General features: G+C 52.8%; 2 protein-coding genes across 4 annotated transcripts; one reads left to right on the top strand and one right to left on the bottom strand.

Moving 5' to 3' along the window:
• Positions 1–409: 409 nt before the first annotated feature.
• Positions 410–21,337, bottom strand: pold3 (polymerase (DNA-directed), delta 3, accessory subunit). 2 transcript variants are annotated; one of them, XM_042334543.1, is made up of 11 exons: positions 21,270–21,337; positions 17,366–17,421; positions 16,885–16,987; positions 15,108–15,147; positions 13,351–13,483; positions 11,046–11,310; positions 7,938–8,013; positions 6,520–6,787; positions 3,401–3,507; positions 1,282–1,461; positions 410–644 (listed from the first exon to the last, which is right to left on the bottom strand). In XM_042334543.1, exons 1-11 carry the CDS (start codon positions 21,324–21,326, stop codon positions 457–459), a joined length of 1,473 nt encoding a protein of 490 aa, XP_042190477.1. In that variant the 5' UTR covers positions 21,327–21,337; the 3' UTR covers positions 410–456. The 2 variants fall into 2 exon arrangements, with proteins under 2 accessions (XP_042190477.1, XP_042190478.1); XM_042334544.1 differs by lacking the exon at positions 21,270–21,337 and adding an exon at positions 20,991–21,010.
• Positions 21,338–21,403: 66 nt separating this feature from the next.
• lipt2 (lipoyl(octanoyl) transferase 2) lies at positions 21,404–24,459 on the top strand. 2 transcript variants are annotated; one of them, XM_042334545.1, is made up of 4 exons: positions 21,404–21,462; positions 22,135–22,209; positions 22,663–23,182; positions 24,063–24,459. In XM_042334545.1, the coding sequence occupies exons 3-4, from the start codon at positions 22,729–22,731 to the stop codon at positions 24,299–24,301; spliced, it is 693 nt and encodes a 230-aa protein (XP_042190479.1). In that variant the 5' UTR covers positions 21,404–21,462; positions 22,135–22,209; positions 22,663–22,728; the 3' UTR covers positions 24,302–24,459. The 2 variants fall into 2 exon arrangements, with proteins under 2 accessions (XP_042190479.1, XP_007909649.1); XM_007911458.2 differs by lacking the exons at positions 21,404–21,462; positions 22,135–22,209 and having other exon boundaries at positions 22,617–23,182.
• Positions 24,460–24,930: the final 471 nt, after the last annotated feature.

Raw genomic sequence — 24,930 nt, 5'->3', positions numbered from 1 at the left:
GTTCCCCCAACACTGTACTACCAGTCCCGAAGTGGGGGCATGCACCCATAACCTTCTGACTCGGAGGCGAGAGTGCTACCGACTGAGCCAGGCTGACAGCTGTGTGTGTGTTGCAAACCCAAGGACAGAAGTCTCTGCAAACTGTGCATTGGGTGTGGGGAAGCCAGAGAGAGAGAGAGGGTTTGCTTGGGAGCGAGAACATAGAATGACAAAATACTGATTTACAACTAAACTCTTCCAAATAGAGGGAGGGTCGAGAGGAAGGGAGGGGGGAGGAGTGAGGAGGTGGAGGGAGGAGGCGAGAGGGAGGGAGGAGGCGAGGGCAAGAGAGGGAGGAGGCGAGGGGGAGGGAGGGAGGAGGCGAGTGTGGGGAGAGGAGGCGAAGGGAGGGAGAAGGCGACGGGAGGGAGGAGGCGACAGGAGGGAGGGAGAGAGGGAGTGGAGTGGGGGGAGGATCTAGTTGGCTTTCTTGAAGAAGCCCATGATAGAGGCCTGCTTGCTGGAAGCTATTGGTTTCCTCTCCTTCCCTCTGGCCTCCTCTTTGCCGCTGGCTTTTCCCGGGCCGCTCACCAACTTCCTGGGTCCTCCAGTGGCCTCAGACTCACTGTCCGTGCAGGACTCACTCACATAGGCTTTCTCTGTGACTGTCACCCAAATACACAAGGTCAAGAAAGTCAGATAATAATAATAATCCTTGCATTTGATATAACTTATAAATATTTTTATATATATTTTTATACATTTTTATAGCCTCATATAAACGCTTTTATAGCCTCAAAATGCTGATATAGCCTCAAAGTGCTTCACAGAGTAAACTGTAAAGTGAATTGACTGTGTCTTTTGTGGGCGAAACACGGCAGCCAATTGCGTGCAGCAGCGTCTCACAAACAGTCATGTAGCCAATTTTTTTTATTACCCCTGGAAAAGTGATCCGCTAATTGACTAACAACTGGGTTCCTACTTACTATTAGGTATACAGAGGCGTGTGGAATAAAGAAAGTTGCCCAACGTTTTGTCCTACCCGAGAATCAAACTCAGGTCCTCTTGCTTGCTCTAACCACTACGCAACAAGTTTCCACCAAGGACACAGCCTGGCTCAGTTGTAACACTCTCACCACTGGTCAGAAGGTTGTGGTGTAAGCCCTGGGTGGAGGACTTTGAGCTCACAGTCCAGTCTGACATGGCTAAATATGAGCGCACTAGCCACTAAGCGGCAGGACTGTACACACACACATACAACACACACAATACACACAAACTGCCACACACCGGTGAACTCACCTATTGAACCATCTTCATCTGCGAAGGTTTTGGACTTGAGAACTCGGCGGCGTTTGCAACTCCTCCCCACAGCGGCTTTGAGTGAGACAGGCCGCTGGGGGGGTTCCTCCTTCACCAGCACCTCAGGGGGTGGGGAGGGGGTCCTGACATCACAAGCTGCAGGAGGCGAGTCTGGGATCACTGCAAAGAGCGACAAGTGATCATTAGTCGCTTGTCCACCCAGCTTCCACACAAGTAATTTATAGTCTCTCCACCCCCCAAGGTATGGAGTCCTGTAGCTCAGTGGTTAGAGCACTCGCCTTGCAAGCGAGACACCTGGGTTCGATTCCAGGCAGCCTGGCTCAGTTGTAACACTCTCACCACTGGTCAGAAGGTTGTGGTATAAGCCCTGGGTGGAGGACTTTGAGCTCACAGTCCAATCTGACATGGCTATGCCTTATAATAATCCCTTCAAAACAAAATAATAAATTGGTCATTTTCAATCCACGACTGTTTGTGAGATGCTGCTTTGTGCAGAAGACGTGAAAAGTGCTATATCAAATGCAAAGATTATTATATATTATAATAATAATAATCCTTGCATTCAATATAGCTCCTGATCGCGTCTTCGAGACGTTTCAAAGCATTTTATAGAACATACTGTAACGTAAATTGACTGTATAATTTGTGAGAGAAACACAACAGCCAATCTCGCACAGCAGCGTCTCACAAACAGTCGTGGACCAAATTAATATTATTATTTTTTGAAGGGATTATTACCCCGGGAAAAGCGATCAGCCAATCGACTAACAAACAGGTTCCTACTTACTGCTAGGTAAACAGAGACGTGTGGAGTAAGGAACGTGCCCAACGTGTCACCCTGCTTGGGAATCAAACCCAGGTCCTCTCGCTTGTGAGGCGAGTGCTCTAACTACTGAACTACAGGACTCCACAACAGGAATTAACTACAACAACAACTTGCATTTATATAGTGCCCTTCACACGGGTTAGCGTCCTGGAGCATTTGACAATGGTGGAACCTGACCCCGAGCCAGGAGGAGAGAGTGGGGTAGGTGACCGTAAGCAGGAAGGACTTTAGCCAGCATTTGAAAGTGGTGAGGGAGGGGGCAAGGTGGAGGGATTGAGGGAGAGAGTGATAAAGTTTTGGGGCGTAGCAGCTGAAAGCACGGTCACCGATGGTGGAGCAGAAAGGATAAGGGACGAACAGAAGGCTGGAGCCAGCCGAGCGGAGGCAGCAGGTGGTGGAGTGTGCGGTAAGCAGGTTGGAGAGGGAGTGAGGTGTGAAGGAAAAGGGATTTTAAAATGAGTGAGAAGATCTTGAAATCGATCCGTTCGGTAATTGGGAAGTAAGCGAGGTCTCCTCGGGCCTGGGCTGGCTCCAAGATGACAAGTCAGGAATGTCATAACCGAGCCAGCCCTCTGTGACGGTCTCTAGTCTGGTTCCTGAGCCAGGCGGGTCCACAGTATTCACAGTATTCCAGGCCATTCACTGCTGATGACAGCACAGCCCTGCCTGGCTCAATAGCAGGACCTAGAAGGGCCGACCAGTCACTGAGGGTAGGGAATCAGCTCCTGTTACCCTGTATCTACAGCCCTAGGGTGGTCCTAGTTGGACAAGCAATGGGAAAGCTTGCCAGACAATGATATCAATGGCAAGCTGTGTGGTTTTAACTGGTTCGGCTCCAGCAGTTCACCCAACAAACACTCTGGGGTCCCCCCAAGCCAACCTGCCAAGCCAACCTCTTGCCAACCTGCAGCTAATACTCTCCAGAATTAGGTGAGAAGGATGTATCCCTCCAGGGAGAGAGTACACATTCCATTCCAACAATCTATCTCTGGGATTTCCATGTATAGATGGGATGATTGGAATTCTCAGCTTGGTTTGAAGACTCTTAAGCATGGTGATGGGTTTTGCGGTGTGTCAGACACACGGCTGGGCAATACATTGGCCATGTTCACTGCCAGGACTTTACTGCCCACAAAGGGGGTTGGCAAAATAATCACTGGGAGCACTGAGATTAGTCACTGACCACAGAGGCAGGGGATGCTACCCAGAGGATTGCTATGGGAGTCATGGTAAAACACCTTCTCTAGTAAGTGAAGAATTAAACAGACTCACCCTCGTCCTCGCTACTGTCAGAGGGAAGCCTGATTCTGCAACGGCGTTTGTTTCGAGGCTCAGTCTCCTCAGTGTCCAGCACCTCACCTCGCTTGTTCTTCTTCGTACTGCACAGGAGAGGGGAGGGGGGGAAGAGAAACACCTTCAGATTATAATTACAACAACACATTAGATTTACACAGCAGTTTTCACGTCAGGAGAACATTCCAAGACCCTGGACAGTCAGGGATTTGGACCCAAGCTGGGGTTTGAGATCAGGAGGGGTGGAAGCCTGGGAGGGTGGTGGTACATAAGAAAATAAGATTTAGGAGCAGGAGTAGGCCATTCGGCCTCTCTAGCCTGGCCCGTACGATCATGGCTGATCTATTCTAACTCCACCTACCCGCCTTATCCCCATATCCCTTAATCCCTTTATCCACTAGAAATCCATCAATCTCAGTCTTGAATATGTTCAAGCACTGAGCATCTACAGCCCTTTGGGGTGGAGAATTCCATAAATTCACTACCCTCTGAGTGAAGAAGCTTTTCTCAACTCAGTGCGAAAGGACTTACCCCGAATTTTAAGACCGTGACCCCTGGTTATAGTTTCTCCAACCAGGGGAAAAAGTCTCCCACTATCTATTCTGTCATGCCCCTAAATAATCTTATAGGTTTCCATAAGATCACCTCTAATTCTTCTATATTCTAGAGAATATAGGCCTAAATTGCTCAACCTATCCTCATAACTCATCCCCCTCATCCCAGGTACCAACCTAGTGAATCTACGTTGTACCCCCTCCAAGGTGAGTACATCCTTTGTTAAATAAGGAGACCAAAACTGCGCAAAATACTCTAGGTGTGATCTCAGGGCCCTATACAGTTGCAGCAAGACTTCCCTACTCTTATAGTCTAACCCTTTTGTAACAAATGCCAACATACCATCAGCCTTCTTAATTGCATACCCTGCGCTATGCTGTGATCACTGCTTGGGGGTCTATAAACTACTCCCACTAATGTTTTCTGCCCCTTGTTATTTCGTAATTCTACCCATACCGTCTCTACATCCTGGTTATCTGATTTGAAATCCTTCCTCTCTACTGTTTTTATTCCATCCTTTATTAACAAGGCTACGCGCCCCCCACCTCGTTTTCCACATTGTCTATGCTTCCTATAAGCTGAAAACCCCGGAATATTTAACTCCCACCCTAGATCTACCTGTAATCATGTCTCAGTAATGGCTACTAAATCATACCTATTTGTATCTATCTGTGCCTCTTATTCCGAATGCTTCATGCATTCAGATATAGCGATTTTAATTTCTTACCATTTCCCCTACTCTCTGATGCCATATCTTCTTTACTGAGCTTCTTACCCCTCTTTGACCTATTCCGTCTATCTCTCTCGCTATTCTGTTCTGCCACCTATAGTTTTCTTAATATTACTGTCATTGGTACCTATATGAAGTACCAGCAATGGATCCTGGCCATCATGTTTTAGATCCTCCTCCAGCTCCGCCGAGACGTCCTTCACCTCGGCCCCAGGAAGGCAACAGAGCCTTCGGGTCTCCTGGTTGCGGCTGCAGATAGTGTATCTGTCCGCCTGATAGTACTACAATTACTACAACTTTCTGTTTATTTCCCCATATAATAATCCTTGCATTTGATATAGCGCTTTTCACGTCTTCTAGACGTCTCAAATATTGAAATCCCGTTTTCATTCCTTCTCACAGGCTTCCTTGTCCACACAGGTTGCAAGGATCTCGTACCTGTTGGCCAAGGTTAAAGCCTGAGGCTTCATTACCACTTTCTCTGGTGTTGCCTTAACCTCCTGCCTGTCAGACACCCTATCCTGTCCTTGACTGATACTATTATCTATACATTCCCTGAGCCTCAGGGGAGTGACTGCTCCAGGATGAAACTATCCAGGAAGCACTCACTGTCCCTGATGCTGCGTAATGTCTGCACCTCAGATTCCAACTCAGACACTCTGAGCTGGAGCTGCCTCAGTTCCAGACATTTGCTGCGGTGTGGTCACCCGGGCTCAGACTGCCCTCCAGCAATTCCCATATGTTACAATCCTCACACAACACCTGCCATGCCAGGTGGCAGGTGTTGTGTGAGGACTGTACCAGATGGTAGGAGGGTAATCGAAGGTGCGGTCTTAGAGGAGGGTCTTGAGAAGGGCCTTGAAGGAGGCAACAACAACAACTTGCACTTATATCGCCCTCCACGCAGGGCAGAGTCTCACAGTGCTTAACAGTGCCAGAGCCTGACTCTGAGCCACGGGGAGCGGGGAGATGCCCATAAGTGCGGTCAAAGAAGAAAGTTTTGAAGCGGGACTTGAAAGAGGGAGAGAGGGAGCAAAGTGGATGGATTGAGGACAGTGTTCCAGAGTTTTGGAGCGTAGTGGCTGAAAGTGCGACCTCTGATGGTGCGGCGAAGGGTGTGAGGGACGAGCAGGAGGCCGGTGTCAGTCGAGCAGAGGCACCGGGTGGTGGATTGGGGAATGAGGCGGTTGGAGAGTTTGGGAGGTGCCAGGGAATTAAGAGATTTGAACACGATTGAGAAAATCTTGAAGTCGATCTGTTCGTTGATGTGGAGCCAGTGGAGCCTGGACAGACCTGGTGAGATGTGGGTACAGAGTTTGGCTCGGGTCAATATGCGGGCAGCAGAGTTCTAAATGAGTTGGATCTTGTGAATAGTGGAGATGGGGGAGATCAGCAAAGAGTGCGATGGAATAATCCAAGCGGGAGGTGACAAACGCAAGCATGAGGGTTTGGGCTGTATTTGGGGTAAGGTACGGTTGGAGATGGGCAATGTGGCAGAGGCAAGGGAGGGTGTGAATGAAGGAACTGTGAGATGGAGTTCCAAAGGGTGGGGGCAGAGAGGCTGAAGGCCTGACTGTCGATGGTGGGGTGGGGCGGGACAGGGACGTGGAGTAGTGGAGGAAGCAGACAGGTTCTGTATCCAATACAAGGCCAATTTTATTATATTACCTTTATTATAATACAATTGGCTGCCACATTTTGCCCACAAAATACATAGTCACTACACTTTACAGTGCATCCTGTGAAGCACTTTGAGACGTCTCGATGACGTGATAAGATGCTGTTTCAAACGCAAATTATTATTATTACTCACCCGCGCCCAGCCCTCTCTGGCTTCCTGTCTGCTGTGGCTGTCTGCGCTGAGATCCTGGCTTCCTTCTCGTGGGGCCCCTCGGTTGCTTCACACCTGACTGATGGGGCCCTGGGGCCTTCTTTCTCTGCGGACTTTCCCAGCTCCTCCACGCTCTGGGGGGATTTGCCCCACGACCCCCCTTTCTCCGGGAGCTCGGGGTCAGACTTGTTTGGAATCTCTCCTCTTTTGAGGGCTGGGGAAGGGGAGTGTCTGGGGGACTCTTCCATTTCTGAGAATGAAACAAGGTTCAGTGCTACTCCAGGGCCCAACCCTCCAATAAGCCCACCCACCCCCACAGAGCAACTCACCTTCCTCACACACAATATCTCATTCCATCACAACATCTTAAAGATAGCAACAGGAAATGAGCCCATGTTAGAGCTTGGGAATGGAAAAGCTCCAGTGGGGGAGTGAGCACCAGCACAGACACAATGGGGAGAGAGCAGTAAATGGGGTTCAAGTAGAGAGCTCCAGTGGGGGAGCAAGCACCAGCACAGGCACAACAACAACAACAAATTTACACTTGTTTAGTGCCTTTCACGTCGGGAGTACGTTCCAAGGCACTGGACAATCAGTGTTTCAGATCCGAGCTGGGGGTCGGGATCTGGGAGGGTGGAGGGCAGTGGGAGGAGGGTGATCGCAGGCACGGTCGAAGAAGAGGGTCTTGAGATGGGTCTTGAAGGAGGTAAAGGAGTGGGCGAGGCGGAGGGACTACGAGATGGAGTTCCAGAGGGTGGGGACAGAATGACTGAAGTCCTGTCCTCCAATGGTGGGGCGGGCGGGACGGAGGACGTGAAGCAGGCCAGAGCCTGCTGAGTGAAGGGAGTGGGCAGGTTCGTAGGGCATTAGTAGGTCGCAGAGGTAGGGGGGAGTGTGACCATCGAGTCGGGCAAGGGTGGGGGTGATAGGGTCACGGAGCCTGGTGTGGAAGAGGACGCGGGCTGCAGAGTTCTGGATGATCTGCAACCTATGGAGGGAGGAGTTGGAGAGACCGACAAGCATGGAGTTCGCTTAGTCAAGCCTGGATGTTATGAATGCGTGTGTGAGGTCTTGGTGGCCTCCAGTGTGAGACAGTGGCAGAGCCGGGTGATGTTGTGGAGGTGGAGGAAGGCAGAGCGGGTCATGGCATGGATGGGATAGAAAGGATAGTTGAGAGTTAAACAAAACACCAAGGTTCCAGACTGGCTCAATAAGGTGGAGTGAGCAGCCATGGATGGTGATGCTGTCAGTTCCTGAGGCGTGGATGGGGAGAGAGGAGGGAATGGGGTCATAGTAGAGAGCTCCAGTGGGGGAGCGAGCACCAGCACAGACATGATGGGGAGAGAGCAGGGAATGGGGTTAGAGTAGAGAACTCCAGTGCTCCTGGTTGCTGTACTCACTGGAGCCAGCTTTGCTGAAGAAGTTACTGAGGGTGCTGCTGCCTTTGCTCGCTGGCCTGCTGGTTGATGATGAAGCCTAGAAAGGGAGCGAAAGAGAGTGAGGACGTGACTGTTACTCTGTCCCCACAATCTCAAACTAACCTATCCTCATACTCCTCTTCAAATCCTCGGCACCTGCCTACCTCTCCAACCTGCTTAATCTCCAACCCACTACCGGCTGCCTCCACTCGACTGGCCTCCTGCTTGTCCCTTGTGCCCTCCATTCAACGACTACACCCCGAAACACTGGAACACTCTTCTTCTATCCCTCCACCTTGCCCCCTCCTTCCCCAGCTTCAAGTTGTGTCTGAAGACCTTCCTCTCACAACAATAAATTGCATTTATATAGCGCTCCACACACAGGGTAGCGCCCCAGAGGACTTATGGTTACCTCCCTCCTCTCCCTGGCTCAGCATCAGGGTCCGTCACTGTCAAGTGCTCTGAGAGTGCTGCCCTGTGTGAGGGGCGCTGTGTAGCAAGTTGTTTTTGTTGTAACTGGGGATGTTGCTGTGCATTGTGGACTCTCAAGGACAGACCAATATTAGCCTAACTCCTTCTTCAGAATTAAATGATTGAATTAATTAAATGAATGAATGAAGGGAGGAGGTATGTGTATTGTGTGAGGTGTGTGTTTGTGAAGAGGTGTTCAGCCTGGTCTATTAGATTACGTGAGCTCACTGTACAGTCTGATGCTCCAGTGCAGTAATAATAATAATCCTTGCATTTGATATAGCACCTTATCATACCTTTGTGACCTCTCAAAGCGCTTCCCAGACTATACTGTAAAGTGAATTGACTGTATAATTTCATGGGATTATTACCCCCAGAAAAGTGATCCGCCAATCGACAAACGAACAGGTTTCTACTTGCTTGGTAAACAGAGGTGTGTGGAGGAAGGGAACTTTCCCTGCCTGGGAATCAAACCCAGTTCCTCTCGCTTGCAAGATGAGTGCTCTAACCACTGAGCTACAGGACAGGGAGAGAGAGCCGTATTGTCAGAGACATGGCTCTTTAGATGAGGTCTTAATCTAGGGGCCATCAGTGCCTCTTCAGGAGAACATTAAAGATCCCATGACGCTATTTGAAATGGGAAGGAGTTGTCCTGGCTGTCAATCCCCGGGTCACTCACCTCACAGCTGAGTGCAAAACAGCGATTGAGTTTTCATACAAACCAGCCACTACACCGGACCGCAATTCCCTGTATATGAGACCTTCTGAATTATTGATTATTATCATTGTAGTATTTGTCATCTTTTAATCCCATTTCCTGACCATTTCTCCTTTAATTGCCTAACTTTCTTTCTCTGTCCTCTCCCGCACCAAACTCCGTGACCCCATCAACCCCACCCTCGATGGTCTCCACTGGCTCCCCATGCCCCAAAGGATAGAGTTTAAGGCCCATCTCAAGACCCTCCCCTTCAACCTTTGGTCATCCTCCTATCCCCACTCTCCCTGCCCTCCATCCCTCCTGATCCCAACCACCAGCTCGGGTCCAAATCCCTGACAGTCCAGTGCCTTGGGAAGTCCTCCTGGCATGAAAGGTGCTATATCTATTGTTGCTCTCAATCCGGCCTGTCCCGCCCAGATGGCCTCAACAATCCCATCTCTTTGGGAGGAGGTATGTGTATTGTGTGAGGTGTGTGTGTGTGAAGAGGTAAGTGTGTGTGTGTGTGTGAGGAGGTGAGTGTTTGTGAGGAGGTGAGTGTTGGTGAGAAGGTGTGTGTTTGTGTGTGAGGAGCTGTGTGTGAGTGGAAAGAGATGCGTATGTGTGTGAAGTGTACGTGTGTGTGAGGAGGTATATGTGTGTGAGGAGGTGCGCGTGAGGAAGGGTATGTGTGAGGAGGTGAGTGTGAAGTGTGTGTGCGAGGTGTGTATGAGGAAGTGTGTGTGTGTGAGGAAGTGTGTATGTTTATGAGGTGTGTGTGAGGAGGTGCGCGTGTGTGTGTGAGATGTGTGTGTGTGTGGGAAGAGGTGCATATGTGTGTGAGGTGTGTGTGTGTATGTGAGGTGTATGTGTGTGAAGAGGTGCGCGCGCGTGTGTGAAGTGTGTGGGTAAGGAGATGTGTGTGTGAGGAGGTGAATGTGTGTTTGAGATGTGTGTGTGAGGAGGTGTGTGTTTGAGGTGTGTGTGTGTGTTTGAAATTTGCGTGTGAGGTGTGTGTGAAGAGGTGAGTGTGAGGAGGTGAGTGTGTGTGTGAGGAAGGGTGTGTGTGAGAAGGTGAGTGTGTGTGTGTGTGTGAGGAGGTGTGTGAGGAAGTGCATGTGTGTGAGGTGTGTGTATGAGGAGGTGTATGTCTGTGAGGTGTGTGTGTGAGGAAGTGCGTGAGTGTGTGTGTGAGATATGTGTTGTTTGAGAGGAGGTGCGTATGTGTGTGAGGTGTGTGTGAGGAGGTGTATGTGTGTGAGAAGGTACGCGTGTGTGTAAGAGGAAGGGTGTGTGTGAGGTGGTGAGTGTGAAGTGTGTGTGTGAGGAGGTGGTACGCATGTTTGTGAGGTGTGTGTGTGAGGAGGTGCGCGCGTGTGTGTGTGAGATGCACGTGTGTGTGGGAAGAGGTGCGTTTGTGTGTGAGGTGTGTATGTGAGGTGTATGTGTGTGAAGAGGTGCACACGTGTGTGTGTGAGGAGGTGAGTGTGTGTTTGAGATGTGTGAGGAGGTGTGCATGTTTGAGGTGTGTGTGTTTGAGGTTTGTGTGTGAGGTGCATGTGAGGAAGGGTGTGTGTGAGAAGGTGTGCGTGAAGTGCGTGTGAGGAGGTGCGTATGTGTGTGAGGTGTGTGTGTGAGGAGGTTTATGTGTGTGAGGTGTATGTGTGTGAGGAGGTGTATGTGTATGAAGAGGTGTGCGCATGTGTGTGAGGTGTGTCTGTAAGGAGGTGTGTGCGCGAGGTGTGTGTGAGATGTGCGTGTGTGAGGAAGTGTGTGTGTGAGGAGGTGCCTGTCAGGTGTGTGTATAAGTGTATGTGAGGGGTGTGTGTGTGCGCGCGTGTGTGTGTGTGTGTGAGGTTTGTGTATATGTATGAGTACTTGTGTGTGTGAGGTGGTGTGTGTGACAGATGAGGCCGCACACTCACTATGCTCTCCTCGCTTGGCTCCGCTCTCTGTGTCCTGACCTCCTGAGGTTTGCTGGAGGGTTTGGTGGAGAACATGCTCATGACACCTCTCAGTGTCTGGGCTGCGGGTTTGGGGGTCGCTGGTGTCAAGCTGCCATTCACGGTGGGTTTGGTGCTGCTGTTGGGTGGCTGCCCCGGCCCCTGCCTGGTCTGCAGGGACTTGTGAAGACGGGCCATCTCCTCCGCCGAGCGGGGCACAGCGTCAGCACACCGAATAGCGCTGTACCTGCCGTCAGAAACATCCTGGTCAATACAGCAGCAAGTTCCCCTCACACAGACTGTCAGTCCTCAGCTTGGCCCAGCCAGTGCACCTCTGGGCATAATATAATAATCCTTATATTTGATACAGCACCTTATCACGCTGTTGAGATGTCTCAAAGCATTTCACAGAATATACTGTAAAGTGTGGTGACTGTGTTTTTGTGCGCGAAACTTGGCAGCCGATTGCGTACATCAGTGTCCTACAAACAGCCGTGGATTGAGTGACCGCATTTTTTTTAGGGATTATTACCATCGGAAAAGCGATCTGCCAATTGTTTGAGATGTGTGAGGAGGTGTATGTGTGTATGTTTGAGGTTTGTGTGTGAGCTTCCTACTTACTGCTAGGCAAACAACACCAAACAACAGATTACATGTACACAGCGCCTTTCAAATCAGGGGGATGTCCCAAGACACTGGACAGTCAGGGATTTGGACCTGAGATGGGGGTTGGGATCAGGAGGGGTGGAGGGCCGGGAAGGTGGGGGTAGGAGGGTGACTGAAGGCCTGGTCAAAGAGGAGACGGGCCTTGAAGAAGGCAAGGGGGGCGGCGAGGCGAAAGGACTGTGGGATGGTGTTCCAGAGGGGATTGGATGTTTCCACACCCAGATGCAGGGTTGTATCTGGACAAAAAACTAATCACTACACCTGACAGGAAACAGTTGGTAGCACTCTAGCCTCTGAGTCAGAAGGTGGTGGGTTCAAGGCCCCACATCGGGACTTTGAGCTCAGTCTCTCAAGTGCAGGGGGAGTGCTGTGTTGTTGGAGGTGCCATCCTTCTGATGAGACGTTAAACTGAGGTGCTGTCCGCCCTCAAAGAGGAGTTTCTCCTGTTTTGCTGACCAATAACACCAAGATAAAATCAGCCAGGCTGCTTATGGCGCATTGATTTGCACAAATTGTCTGCCTCATTTGCCTGATACACAATCACTAAGCTTTCTAGTACAACAAATCCTGTGAAGCACTAAGAAATCCTCTTGGTATGAAAGTTATGCTATCAAATGTAATGCGGAGTCCTGTAGTGTAGTGGTCAGAACATGTGCCTCGCAAGCAAGAGGACCTGGGTTTGATTCCCAGGCAGGGCGAAACCCTAGGCAGATTTCCTTACTCCACATGCTTGTTTACCTAGCAGTAAGTAGGAACTCAGTTGTTAGTTGATTGGCGGATCGCTTTTCCAGGGGTAATAATCACTCAAAAAGTATTTGGTCACTGAATCCATGACTGTTTGTGGAACACTGCTGCCGTGTTCGCCCACAAATATACAGTCAATTCACTTTACAGTGTGTTCTGTGAAGCGCTTTGGGACGTCCTCCCGACGTGAAAAGCGCTATATCAAATGCAAGGATTATTATTATCTGTGTGAGGATATATATGAGATGTTTCAACAACATGATAAGGCACTTTATCAAATGCAAGGATTGTTATTATTATCCTGTGAATTGCTTTGAGAAGAGCTCTGATGTGAAAGCTGTAATCAAATGTAACTGTAATGACTGTAAGTGCTTTGAGATGTTATTATACAAAACAACATACTAGATCCAACTTGTGTAAGGCCTTCATGCCCCTCCCTCACCATGTCACTCTGCCTCTCGTCTCAACACAACAAATTACATTTGTTTCATTTCATTTCACGTCGTCAGGATGTCCCAAGGCGCTGGACAGTCAAGGATTTGGATCCGAGCTGCGGGTTAGGATCAGGAGGGTAGAGGTAGGAGGGTGACCAAAGGCACAGTCGAAGTGGAGGGTCTTGAGACAGGTCTCGAAAGAGGCAAGGGAGGGAGCGAGGTGAAGGGCTTGTGGGATGGAGCTCCAATGGGTGGGGCAGAGAGGCTGAAGGCCCACTAGCCGATGGTGAAGTGGGTTGGGCTGGGGGACATGGAGCAGGCTGAGCAGAGGGAGCGAACAGGTTGATATGGGACACTCTGTCCTGACTAAGTGTCATGAACACATTGGCACATTGTAATGTCCCTGTGTCACAGCCCGGAATGGCCCAATCTGAGGCACTCACTTGTTGCAACTCTCCAGGTTGCCTTTGATGGCGTCATAGTCAGTGTTGAAGAGAGGGCCGCTGTCCCGCAACATGGCCTTGTGGATGCTGTACACATGCACACTGGCTGTGCCTGCCATCCTCGTCTTCACAGCTGGGAACAAACACAGCGAGAAAACAAAAGATTACATTTGTATAGCGCCTTTCACATCGGGAGGACGTCCCAAAGCACTGGACAACAGCCTATTAATGACCACCTTAATACATAATTAATAACAAACCACAACAACTTGCATTTATATACCGCCCTTCATGCGGGGTAACGTCCTGGAGGGCTTGACAGTGGAGGAGTCTGACCCTGAGCCAGGGGTGAGGTGACCATAAGTTCGATCAAAAAGGAAGGTCTTTAGGAGCGATTTGAATGTAGGGAGGGAGGGGGCAAGGCGGAGGGATTGAGGAAGAGAGAGAGCGGGAGGAGAAACCACTCGAGGAGATATAGTGAAGGCGGTTTGTTAAGTAGGACTCAAACCCTACTAGTCCAGTCCCACTGAGGTGGTTGAGGGAAGAGAGGCAGTGGAGGAGGATGGTCTGATTGACTCTCAAACTCAGTGGACAAGGAGGCAAGAGTGAGCCTTGGTCACAGAGAGAGGACATCACTTATGACCTTGAAGAGCACTGTTTCTGTGCTGTGGGAAGGGCAGAAAACACACTGGTTCCAAACAATACTGGCCTAGAACTGGATGGTTATGTCCATAGGCCTGAGTTAGCTGGGCAGAGGAATGGGGGGAGAAAATTGGACAGATAGGGACATGCTGGGGCAGGAAGGGGTGTGTAGGTAAGGGTGAGGATCTTGACATTGATTTAGTGTGTGTGATAGGGAGTCAGTGGAGCCTGGCGAGGACTGGGGTGATGGGTGTATGGAGTTTGGTGTGGGAGAGGTTAAACTGAAATCTTTGTCTGGCTCAATCCATCGGGCTCAAAACTGGTTAGATGGCTTTGTTCAGCCTCAGGGACATGTGTTCACAGATTAAGATGAGGCTCCACCTCGGTGCAGTTGTCACATGCCCCCACTGCAATTTTCCGGAGCCCCAGTCAAATTTCCCTGCAATTTTTGGCAAATATTTCCACAATTTTCTTTTGTCCCAGCTCATGGCCCATTTGATGAAAGGTTACAGCAGAGACTGGACAGCTCTCCGACTTTTTACCCTGGACAGGAGGCTTTTAAAAAGGACTTGTGTTTAACTGTGACAGGATTTGCTAAGGTCACAACAACATCTACACATGTGAGAAGAACATCCCAGGTTCATTGTAATGGGTTTGGAGGAGTGGAGGGCAGGGAGGCGAGGGGTAGGGTGGCCGAAAGCATGATAAAGAGGAAAGTCTTGAGATGACTCTTGAAGGAGGCGAGGGAGGGGGGCGAGGTGGAGAGATTCCGGGATGGAGTTCTAGAGGGTGGGGGCAGAGAGGGTGAAGGTTCGACCACCAATGATGGGGCGGGCAGAATAGGGGACGTAGAGCAGGCCAGAGCCCACCATGCGGAAGGAGTTGTTGTTATGGTGTTAATAGCATTAAGTATATATAAATATATAAAAATATAAATGCAAGTTGTTGTTGTTATTATTATGTAATCCTTTTATTTGTGCTCTGCACAAGTGTGATTCCCTGTACTTCCCTCTGCACACGAGGTTGGCACATAACTATGGACCACAATTGCCTTTTCCGTTCCCTGGGGCTAATAACCCATACTGATAGCCCGGCCTCTGGAGCCCAGTCCTCACCTTCCAACTGGTCTTCTCTCACTACCGCCACCTTATGGCACTGAAAGAGAACAACACACAGTTCAAGAGAGTGCAGACAGCACATTTAATAATAATTAAATCATAATAATAATAATTTAATAATAATAATGCTTGCATTTGATATAGCGCCTTATCACGCCTCTTTGAGACACCTCAAAGCGCTTCACAGAATACATACAGAATAAATTTTAAACCCCAGTCCTCGTCAGGATCAACTGGGTCCCTATCACATACACTAATCTGTGTTGCACTTAATCTGAGCACTAATTGTGGAGTGCTGTAGCTCTGTGGTTAGAGTACTCGCCTCATAAGGAAGAGACCTGGGTTCGATTCCCAGCAGGTTGAAACCTTGGGCAAGTTTCCTTACTCCACATACCTGATGACAATCCCTCAGAGAAAAAAAATAATAAATTGGTCACTTCAATCCACGACTGTTTGTGGAACACTGCTGTGTGCAATTGGCTTCTGTGTTTCATCCATAAATATACAGTCAATTCCCTTTACAGTATATTCTTTGAAGCGCTTTGAAACAGCTCAAAGACGTGAAAAGCGCTATATCAAATGCAAGGATTATTTATTTTAGTTACTAAACACCGTACCCCCATCACACCAGTCCTCACCAGGCTTCACTGACTCCCTATCATACACATTAAACTACGTACCCTCATCACACCAGTCTTAGCCAGGCTCAGCAGGCTCCGTCTCTCAGCGAATTGATTTCAAGATCCTCACCTAAACACCCCTTCCTGCCCCAGCACCTCCCTATCTGCCCAATCTCCTCTCCCCATTCCTCTACCCAGTTAACTCAGGCCGACTCGGCACCACCATCTAGTTCTAGCCCAGTATCCTCTGGTACCAATCTGGTTTCTGCCCTGCCACAGCAGAGAAACAGCGCTCGTCAAGGTCACAAGTGATGTCCTCTCTGTGTAACCAAGGCTCACTCTGCCTCCTCGTCCTCCTGGATCTCTCCGCCACGTTCAACACAGTCAATCACCTCCCCCTCCACCATCACTCCTCCCTCATCCACCTCAGTGGGACCGCACTAGCCTGGTTCGAGTCCTACCTGACAAACAGCCTTCTTATCTCCTCAAACGATTTCTCCTCCTGCCCCCACCCGGTCATCTGTGGTGTACCCCAGCGCTCCATCCTTGGCCCCCTCCTCTTTCTCATCTACATGCTCCCTCTTGGTGATGTCATCTGCAGACACGGGTTAAAGTTCCACATGTATACAGATGACATACAAATCTACTTATCCTCCACCAGCTGTGACTCCAGGTCCCCAACATTCTCTCGGTTTGTCTGGTGGACATCAACAACAACAAAATTATATTTATATAGTGCCTTTCCCATCGGGAGGACTTCCCAAGATGCTAGACAGACAGAGCCTGGATGAGCGAAAACTTCCTACAACTCAATGTTGATAAAATATTCATTGGCTCCCATCAATGTCTTCTATCCTGCAGCTCTGACCTCCTCAACCGCCCGGCCTATCCCTCAGAGTTAGTGAACCTGTGATCATGTGTATTAGGTTCGACCCACAGCTGTCCTTCCCACATCCGAGCCCTGACCAGGACTGCTTTCCTCCACCTTCGCAATATTGCTTGCATCCGACTGTACCTTAACCTAGATGCAGCCAAAACCTTCGTCCATGCGTTCGTCATACCTGCAAATGCCCCCCTCCCAGGTCTCCCCAGCTCCACTATCCACAAAATCCCAAACTCCACCACCCGTGTTCTCCAATCCCAGTGGCACCTACTGGGGTTCCATCCTCCTCCAATCTCCCAGACACCAGGTAGGTTACGTGCAGCTGAGCTCCCAAATTCTCTTTCCTCTTTCTCTCCACATAATAATAGAGCATCCTGGGAGAACGGAGACAGAGAGAGGGATCTGGTTAGATTGTGTTACAAGAGAGATGTGGATGAAAAAAGACCTTCACCCTCCTGACCATCTGATTCCAGAACCGAAAGGAGGAAGAATTACAGTATTAAGCTGTTCCTTCAGTTTCCTGCCTCCGGCCCCCCACCCAAAGCACCGATTCTGGTAACCACAATCCAGTCATTAATGATTATATCTGTTGTGTTCTTCCTGGTACCAGCACAGAAACGAGGGGGAGAGAGAAGGGAATGGGATTAGAGTAGGGAGCTCCAGTGGGGAGCGAGCACCAGCAAAGATGACGGACGCTCCTGTTAAACACTGTGTAAAAGGGGGTTTAGAAGGAAAGCGAGTGGTTCACTTACTGCTTGGCCTGGTTGACATGGACACCGAGTGTGTGACTCAGCAACTTGTACGTTACCTGACAGTAAAAATATAAATGGCAGAAAATTCAGGATGAACTTCGCATTCCACACGAACCTCGACAACACACATTGCACGAATGGACTTAATCTCAACTCCCTCCCCTCCCGCAAACTGCTTCCCTGAAACAAACACCACCAACCAAAGTGTTTGTTCACGGGTTTCCCCAGACCCCTCACTGCTGTAACCCCCCTCTCCTCACTGCTGTAACCCCCCTCTCCTCACTGCTGTAACCCCCCCCTCCTCACTGCTGTAACCCCCCTCTCCTCACTGCTGTAACCCCCCCTCCTCACTGCTGTAACCCCCCTCTCCTCACTGCTGTAACCCCCCCCCTCCTCACTGCTGTAACCCCCCTCTCCTCACTGCTGTAACCCCCCTCTCCTCACTGCTGTAACCCCCCTCTCCTCACTGCTGTAACCCCCTCCTCACTGCTGTAACCCCCCTCTCCTCACTGCTGTAACCCCCCCTCCTCACTGCTGTAACCCCCTCTCCTCACTGCTGTAACCCCCCCTCCTCACTGCTGTAACCCCCCCTCCTCACTGCTGTAACCCCCCCTCCTCACTGCTGTAACCCCTCTCCTCACTGCTGTAACCCCCCCTCTCCTCACTGCTGTAACCCCCCCTCCTCACTGCTGTAACCCCCTCTCCTCACTGCTGTAACCCCCCCTCCTCACTGCTGTAACCCCCCCTCCTCACTGCTGTAACCCCCCCTCCTCACTGCTGTAACCCCCCCTCCTCACTGCTGTAACCCCCCTCCTCACTGCTGTAACCCCCCCTCCTCACTGCTGTAACCCCCCTCCTCACTGCTGTAACCCCCCTCCTCACTGCTGTAACCCCCCTCCTCACTGCTGTAACCCCCTCCTCACTGCTGTAACCCCCCTCTCCTCACTGCTGTAACCCCCCTCCTCACTGCTGTAACCCCCCTCCTCACTGCTGTAACCCCCCTCCTCACTGCTGTAACCCCCCTCCTCACTGCTGTAACCCCCTCCTCACTGCTGTAACCCCCTCTCCTCACTGCTGTAACCCCCCCTCCTCACTGCTGTAACCCCCCTCCTCACTGCTGTAACCCCCCTCCTCACTGCTGTAACCCCCCTCCTCACTGCTGTAACCCCCCTCCTCACTGCTGTAACCCCCCCTCCTCACTGCTGTAACCCCCCTCCTCACTGCTGTAACCCCCCCTCCTCACTGCTGTAACCCCCCCCTCACTGCTGTAACCCCCCTCTCACTGCTGTAACCCCCCTCCTCACTGCTGTAACCCCCCCACCTCCTCACTGCTGTAACCCCCCCCCTCCTCACTGCTGTAATCCCCCCCCACCTCATTGCTGTAACCCCCCCCATCCTCACTGCTGTAACCCCCTCTACTCGGTGCTGCACAATTTAAAGCAACATAATAATCCTTCAATTTAATATAGAGCCTTATCGAGACGTCTCAAAGTGCTTCATAGAATACACTATAAAGTGTGGTGACTCTGTTTTGTAGGTGAAACGTCAATTATGCACACTAGTATCCCACAAAAAGTTGTGGATTAAGTGATGAAATTATTATTTTAACATTTTTTTTGAAGGGATTATTATCCCAGAAAAGTGATCCGCCAATCCGACTAACAACCGGGTTCCTATTCACTGCTCGGTAAAACAGAGGTGTGTGAAGTAAGGAAACTTGCTTAACGTTTTGCGCTGCCTGGGAATCTAACCCAGGTCTCTCGCTTGTGCGGCGAGCGCTGTAACCATCGAGCTACAGGATTCCACAACATGCTCCACGACGGAATGTCGGAATCGACCCAACCCTCTGTGCCGGTCTCCAGTCCGGGTCCTGAGCCGGGAGGGGCCACAGGACTCCAGGGCACTCACTGCTGATGGCAGCACAGCCCGGCCGGGCTCATCAGCAGGACCTGGAAGGGCCGAGCGGTCACCGGGGACAGGGAGACATCCCACTCGGCTCCTGTTAACCCCACAGCCACAGCCCAAACGGGTAGGGTGGTCCTAACTGGACAAGCAGCGGGAAGGCTGGGAGACATCAATGGCAAGCTATAGGGTCCTGTTGGGTAGTAGTTAGTTTTTTCACTCAATCCACGACCGTTTGTGGGACGTCGCTGTGCACAACTGGCTGTGGCGTTTTGCCCACAAAATACACAGTCAATACATTTTACAGTATATTCAGCCCCTCTCCCTCCCCATTCTCTCCCCAGGCCTCTCACCCAAGCTTCTCTCTCCTCCCCAGCCCCCCTCCCTCCCAGCCCCTCTCGCCCCCCTCCCCCCAGCCCCTCCCCCCTCCCCGCATCTCTCCCCCTCCCCCCACCTCCCCCCCCAGCCCCTCTCCCCCCCTCCCCCCAGCCCCTCTCCCCCCCTCCCCCCCAGCCCCTCTCCCCCCTCCCCCCCAGCCCCTCTCCCCCCCTCCCCCCCAGCCCCTCTCCCCCCTCCCCCCCCAGCCCCTCTCGCCCCCTCCCCCCAGCCCCTCTCCCCCCTCCCCCCCAGCCCCTCTCTCCCCTCCCCCCCCAGCCCCTCTCGCCCCCCTCCCCCCAGCCCCTCCCCCCTCCCCCGCCTCTCCCCCTCCCCCCACCTCCCCCCCCAGCCCCTCTCCCCCCCTCCCCCCCAGCCCCTCTCCCCCCTCCCCCCCAGCCCCTCTCCCCCCCCCTCCCCCCCCCAGCCCCTCTCCCCCCCTCCCCCCAGCCCCTCTCCCCCCCTCCCCCCAGCCCCTCTCCCCCTCCCCCCCCAGCCCCTCTCCCCCCTCCCCCCAGCCCCTCTCCCCCCTCCCCCCAGCCCCTCTCTCCCCCTCCCCCCCCAGCCCTCTCCCCCCCTCCCCCCCAGCCCTCTCCCCTCTCCCCCCAGCCCCTCCCCCTCAGCCCCTCTCCCCCCGCATCTCTCCCCCTCCCCCCAGCCCCTCTGCCCCCCTCCCCACCAGCCCCTCTCCCCCCTCCCCCCCCAGCCCCTCTCCCCCCTCCCCCCCAGCCCCCCTCCCCCCTCCCCCCCAGCCCCTCTCCCCCCAGCCCCTCTCCCCCCAGCCCTCTCCCCCAGCCCCTCTCCCCCTCCCCCCAGCCCCTCTCTCCCCCCTCCCCCCCAGCCCTCTCTCCCCCCTCCCCCCCAGCCCTCTCTCCCCCTCCCCCCCAGCCCCTCTCCCCCCAGCCCTCTCCCCCCCAGCCCCTCTCCCCCCAGCCCTCTCCCCCCCAGCCCCTCTCTCCCCCTCCCCCCCAGACCCTCTCCCCCCTCCCCCCAGCCCCTCTCCCCCAGCCCCTCTCCCCGCTCCCCCCAGCCCTCTCCCCCCTCTCCCCCAGCCCCTCTCCCCCCTCCCCCCAGCCCCTCTCCCCCCCTCCCCCCCCAGCCCCTCTCCCCCAGCCCCTCTCCCCCCGCATCTCTCCCCCTCCCCCCCAGCCCTCTCCCCCCCTCCCCTCTCCCCCCAGCCCCTCCCCCCCCCCCCAGCCCCTCTCCCCCCGCCCCTCTCCCCCCTCCCCACCAGCCCCTCTCCCCCCCCCCTCTCCCCCCTCCCACCAGCCCCTCTCCCCCCTCCCCACCAGCCCCTCTCCCCCCCCCCCAGCCCCTCTCCCCCCCTCCCACCAGCCCCTCTCCCCCCCTCATCCCCCAGCCCCTCTCCCCCTCTCATCCCCAGCCCCTCCCCCCAGCCCCTCTCCCCCCCTCCCCCCCCGCCCCCCCCTCCCCACCAGCCCCTCTCCCCCCCTCCCCACCAGCCCTCTCCCCCCCTCCCCACCAGCCCCTCTCCCCCCTCTCCCCCCAGCCCCTCTCCCCCCTCCCCACCAGCCCCTCTCCCCCCCTCCCCACCAGCCCCTCTCCCCCCCAGCCCTCTCCCCCCTCCCCCCAGCCCCTCTCCCCCCCTCCCCATCTCCCCCCTCACCACACGGTTCTCCTCGGCCACCAGCTCCTCCAGATTCTCCACGAAAAGCTCGTCCATGGCGGCGGGAAGCGGGGACAGCGGGGAGGAGCCGCCCCGTCACCTGGGCAACAGCGGCCTAGCGCACAGCCTGCAGCCTGGGCCTCGAGTGGCAGCTCAGTCAGGAGCCGCGGCTCAGGCAGCCTCAGCCCTGCAAGTCAGAGTCCGTGTGTGTCTCTGTGAGTCTGTGTGTCTGTGTCTGTCAGTCTGTGTGTCTGTCAGTCTGTGTGTCTGTGTCTGTCAGTCTGTGTGTCTGTCAGTCTGTGTGTCTGTGTCCGTTTGTCTGAGTGTCTCTGTCTGTCTGTGTCCCTCTCTGCCTGAGTGTCTGTGTCTGGAAGAGGGTCTCGGGGGCTGCGGTGTGAGACAGTGGCGGAGTCGGGCAATGTTGAGGAGGTGGGGGAAGGCAGAGAGGGTCACAGCGCGGATGTGGGGTACAATCACAGTATCATAAAATCATACAATTATACAGCACAGAACGAGGCCATTCGGCCCATCGTGTCTGTGCTGCTCTTTGAAAAGAGCTTCCAAATCAACCCCACTCCCCCCCTCCCTCCCCACAGCCCTGATCAACCCCACTCCCCCACTCTCCCCACAGCCCTGATCAACCCCACTCCCCCCCTCCCTCCCCACAGCCCTGATCAACCCCACTCCCCCCCTCCCTCCCCACAGCCCTGATCAACCCCACTCCCCCACTGTCTCCCCACAGCCCTGATCAACCCCACTCCCCCACTGTCTCCCCACAGCCCTGATCAACCCCACTCCCCCACTGTCTCCCCACAGCCCTGCAAACTTGTCCTCCCCAAATAATTATCTACTTCTCTTTTAAAAGCTGTTATCGAATCGGCAAGAAAGGATAGTTGAGGGTCAAACAAGACGCCAAGGTTCCGGACTGGCTCAATGAGGTGTAAGTTAGAGTTTACTTCAAACCGTTTTTTTTCTCTCTATTCTCAGGTCTGTTGTGTTCACTCAGTGATAGGCCCATCAGAGTTTAGCAAAGAATTCTCAACCTTACTCTGGAGCTGTCTGATCACTAGTAACCCCACACTCTGCAGTCGCTGAGCTTGGAGTCACCCCTCACTCATTGCACTCCACAGTTTTTAAGCATAAATTAGAGATAAACATAAAGAAGAGAGGACGGTGTAAAGACTAGAAGCTTGAAGACTCCCCTACATTCTAGTCCAGGATTCCTTAAATCCCGTGCTTCTCGGCTTTTCCCATCTGCCCTGGACAATTCCCACAAGTGCTGTGAGCTCCCATGACTTAATCCTGTGATTCTGCTGGGTCCCCACCTGGGCCTTCAATTGACTTCTCTCTCCAGATAGTCTCCAGGTCTGACAGCCGGGATTTCTTCCCACAGGCCCGGACTTGGAGAGAGATTGCAGCCAGTTACGCTACCTTGAGCCTCATCTGCAGGACTGTAGCTATGAACCTGGCAAGACCAGTGGTAGAGGTGGTGAACCTGGGCAGGATGGGGTACACCGAGGCCCTGCTGGCACAGAGGAGGTACGTGCAGCGACACCTGGACACGCTGTTCCAACCCAGCCACACAGCCAACACTCTGCTGTTGTGTGAGCACCCACCCGTCTTCACGGTAGGCATCAGGCGAGCTCCCTACCCCGCCCAGGATGAGGAGAGGTTGAGAGCCCTGGGTGCGGAGTTCCATCGGACAGACCGAGGAGGACTGATCACGTTCCACGGCCCCGGCCAGCTGGTGTGCTACCCCGTCCTGGACCTGCGTGGCTTCCGCAAGAGCCTGCGCTGGTATGTGGGCGAGCTGGAGGCCACCGCCATGCAAGTCTGCCACATGTTCGGCATCTCAGCAGAGACATCAGCTGACACCGGAGTCTGGGTTGGAGACAACAAGATCTGCGCTATCGGTAAGGCTGTCTTCACAGGTCGTAGAGTCCTGTTAGAGCACTCACCTCACGAGCAAGATTCCCGGCCGGAGCGAAACCTTAGGCAAGTTTCCTTACTCCATGCCATGCCTCTGTTTACCAGTAATGTCCCCATGTCGGAACATTGAACTCATAGTCTAGGCTGACACTGACTGAGAGCGTTGAGAGATGCTGTTCAGATGGATGTCGACAATCCTATGGTGCTATTCAAAAAGAGAAGAGAGTTTCTCCCTCTTGGTTTCCTGGTTGACAATCCTCAGATTAAATCAGTCAATCTGATTTATCTGATCTCAGTGGGATATTACTATGTGCAATTTGGCTGCCACATTCCTCTACAAATATACAGGCACTCCACTCCACAGTAAATCCTGTAAGGTGTCGTGATGTGGTAAAAGCAAGGATTGTTATTATCTACCCATCTGCATCTGTCTATCATTCATCCTAATTGATTCCATGTAGACCTGTCCACTCCCTCCACTCAACAGACTCTGGCCACCATCGGCGATCGGGCCTTCAGCCTTTCTGTCCCCATCCTTTGGAACTCCATCTGATAGACCTCCACCTCCCTTGCCTCCTTCAAGGCCCATCTCAAAACCTTCCTCTTCGACAGCGCCTTTGGTCATCTTCCTACCCCCACCCTCCCTGCCCTTCACCCCTCCTGATTCCAACCCCCAGCTCGGGTCAAAATCCCTAACTGTCCAGCGACTTGGGACATCCTCCCGACGTGAAATGGGCTGTGTAAATGTAATATGTTGTTAATGTTGTGTATTTTGGTGCCTCTGAACAGTGCTGTCTCACTCTATCACAGCCTCAGTGTGAAGGAAGACATTGCCTGATGTCTCGCCTCCTGTGTTCTCTGCAGGGATTCACTGTGGCCGATACATCACCTCACACGGGTTGGCACTGAACTGCAATGTGGACCTGGGCTGGTTCTCGCACATCACGCCCTGCGGCATCACGGGCAAGGGCGTGACCTCCCTGAGCCGGGAGCTGGGGAGGGCAGTGAGCGTGACTGAGGCCGTCCCACCCCTGCTCCAGGCCTTTGCTGAGAGATTCAACTGCACACTGGTGGCGATGGAGACCACAGCCCACGTGACCTAGTCCACTCCACACTTCTCCCCGATTACTGCTCTCGGACAGGGTCACCGAGGAGAGATGGAAATATTGGGAAACCAGGAAATAGAACCAGGACGCCCAAGAAATGATCTCGTTTTTTTTGCCCAGCCGGGTATCTGACACATGGGGAAACCCATCACCATGCTTAAGAGTCTCCAAACCAAGCTGAGAATTTCATGCATCCCACCTATATATGGAAATCCCAGAGATAGATTGTTGGAATGGAATGCTCACTCTATTCTTAGAGGGACGCATCCCGCTTACCTAATTCCAGAGAGTATTAGGCGCAGGATGGCAAGAGCCAAGGCTTGGGGAGACCCTAGAGTGTGCATTGGGGTAACTGCCATTTGTTAAACTCTCGCTTTGAAAGCTATTATCGAATCTACTGCCACCACCCTTTCATGCTGTGCATTCCAGACCGTAACAACTCTCTGGGTTTAAAAAAAAATAAGTCCCGTCTGTGCCTGTTCAGGTGAATGTTAAAGATCCCGCAATGCTCTTTGGAAAGAAAAGGGAGTTTCTCCCTGCGTGCTGACCACAGATCAGTTGGTTATTCATGTCACAGCTATTTTATAATAATAATATTACAAATCCTTCCTTGCATTTGAAATAAA

Source organism: Callorhinchus milii, unplaced genomic scaffold, assembly GCF_018977255.1.
Source record: "Callorhinchus milii isolate IMCB2004 unplaced genomic scaffold, IMCB_Cmil_1.0 Scaffold4, whole genome shotgun sequence".
In the NCBI taxonomy this organism is placed as follows: Eukaryota; Metazoa; Chordata; class Chondrichthyes; order Chimaeriformes; family Callorhinchidae; genus Callorhinchus; species Callorhinchus milii.
The sequence above is the reverse complement of the archived record's forward strand: the minus strand, read 5'-3'. Positions and strand labels throughout refer to the sequence as shown.

Bases quoted from the DNA above. Each gene is read 5' to 3' on its own strand.
- lipt2 (XM_042334545.1), top strand. From the start codon at position 22,729: ATGAACCTGGCAAGACCAGTGGTAGAGGTGGTGAACCTGGGCAGGATG. The intron at 23,183-24,062 runs GTAAGGCTGTCT...TGTTCTCTGCAG, and splicing joins CAACAAGATCTGCGCTATCG to GGATTCACTGTGGCCGATAC.
- pold3 (XM_042334543.1), bottom strand. From the start codon at position 21,326: ATGGACGAGCTTTTCGTGGAGAATCTGGAGGAGCTGGTGGCCGAGGAG. The intron at 17,422-21,269 runs GTGAGGGGGGAG...TTTTACTGTCAG, and splicing joins TGGCCGAGGAGAACCGTGTG to GTAACGTACAAGTTGCTGAG. The intron at 6,788-7,937 runs GTGAGTACAGCA...TTTCATTCTCAG, and splicing joins CTTCAGCAAAGCTGGCTCCA to AAATGGAAGAGTCCCCCAGA.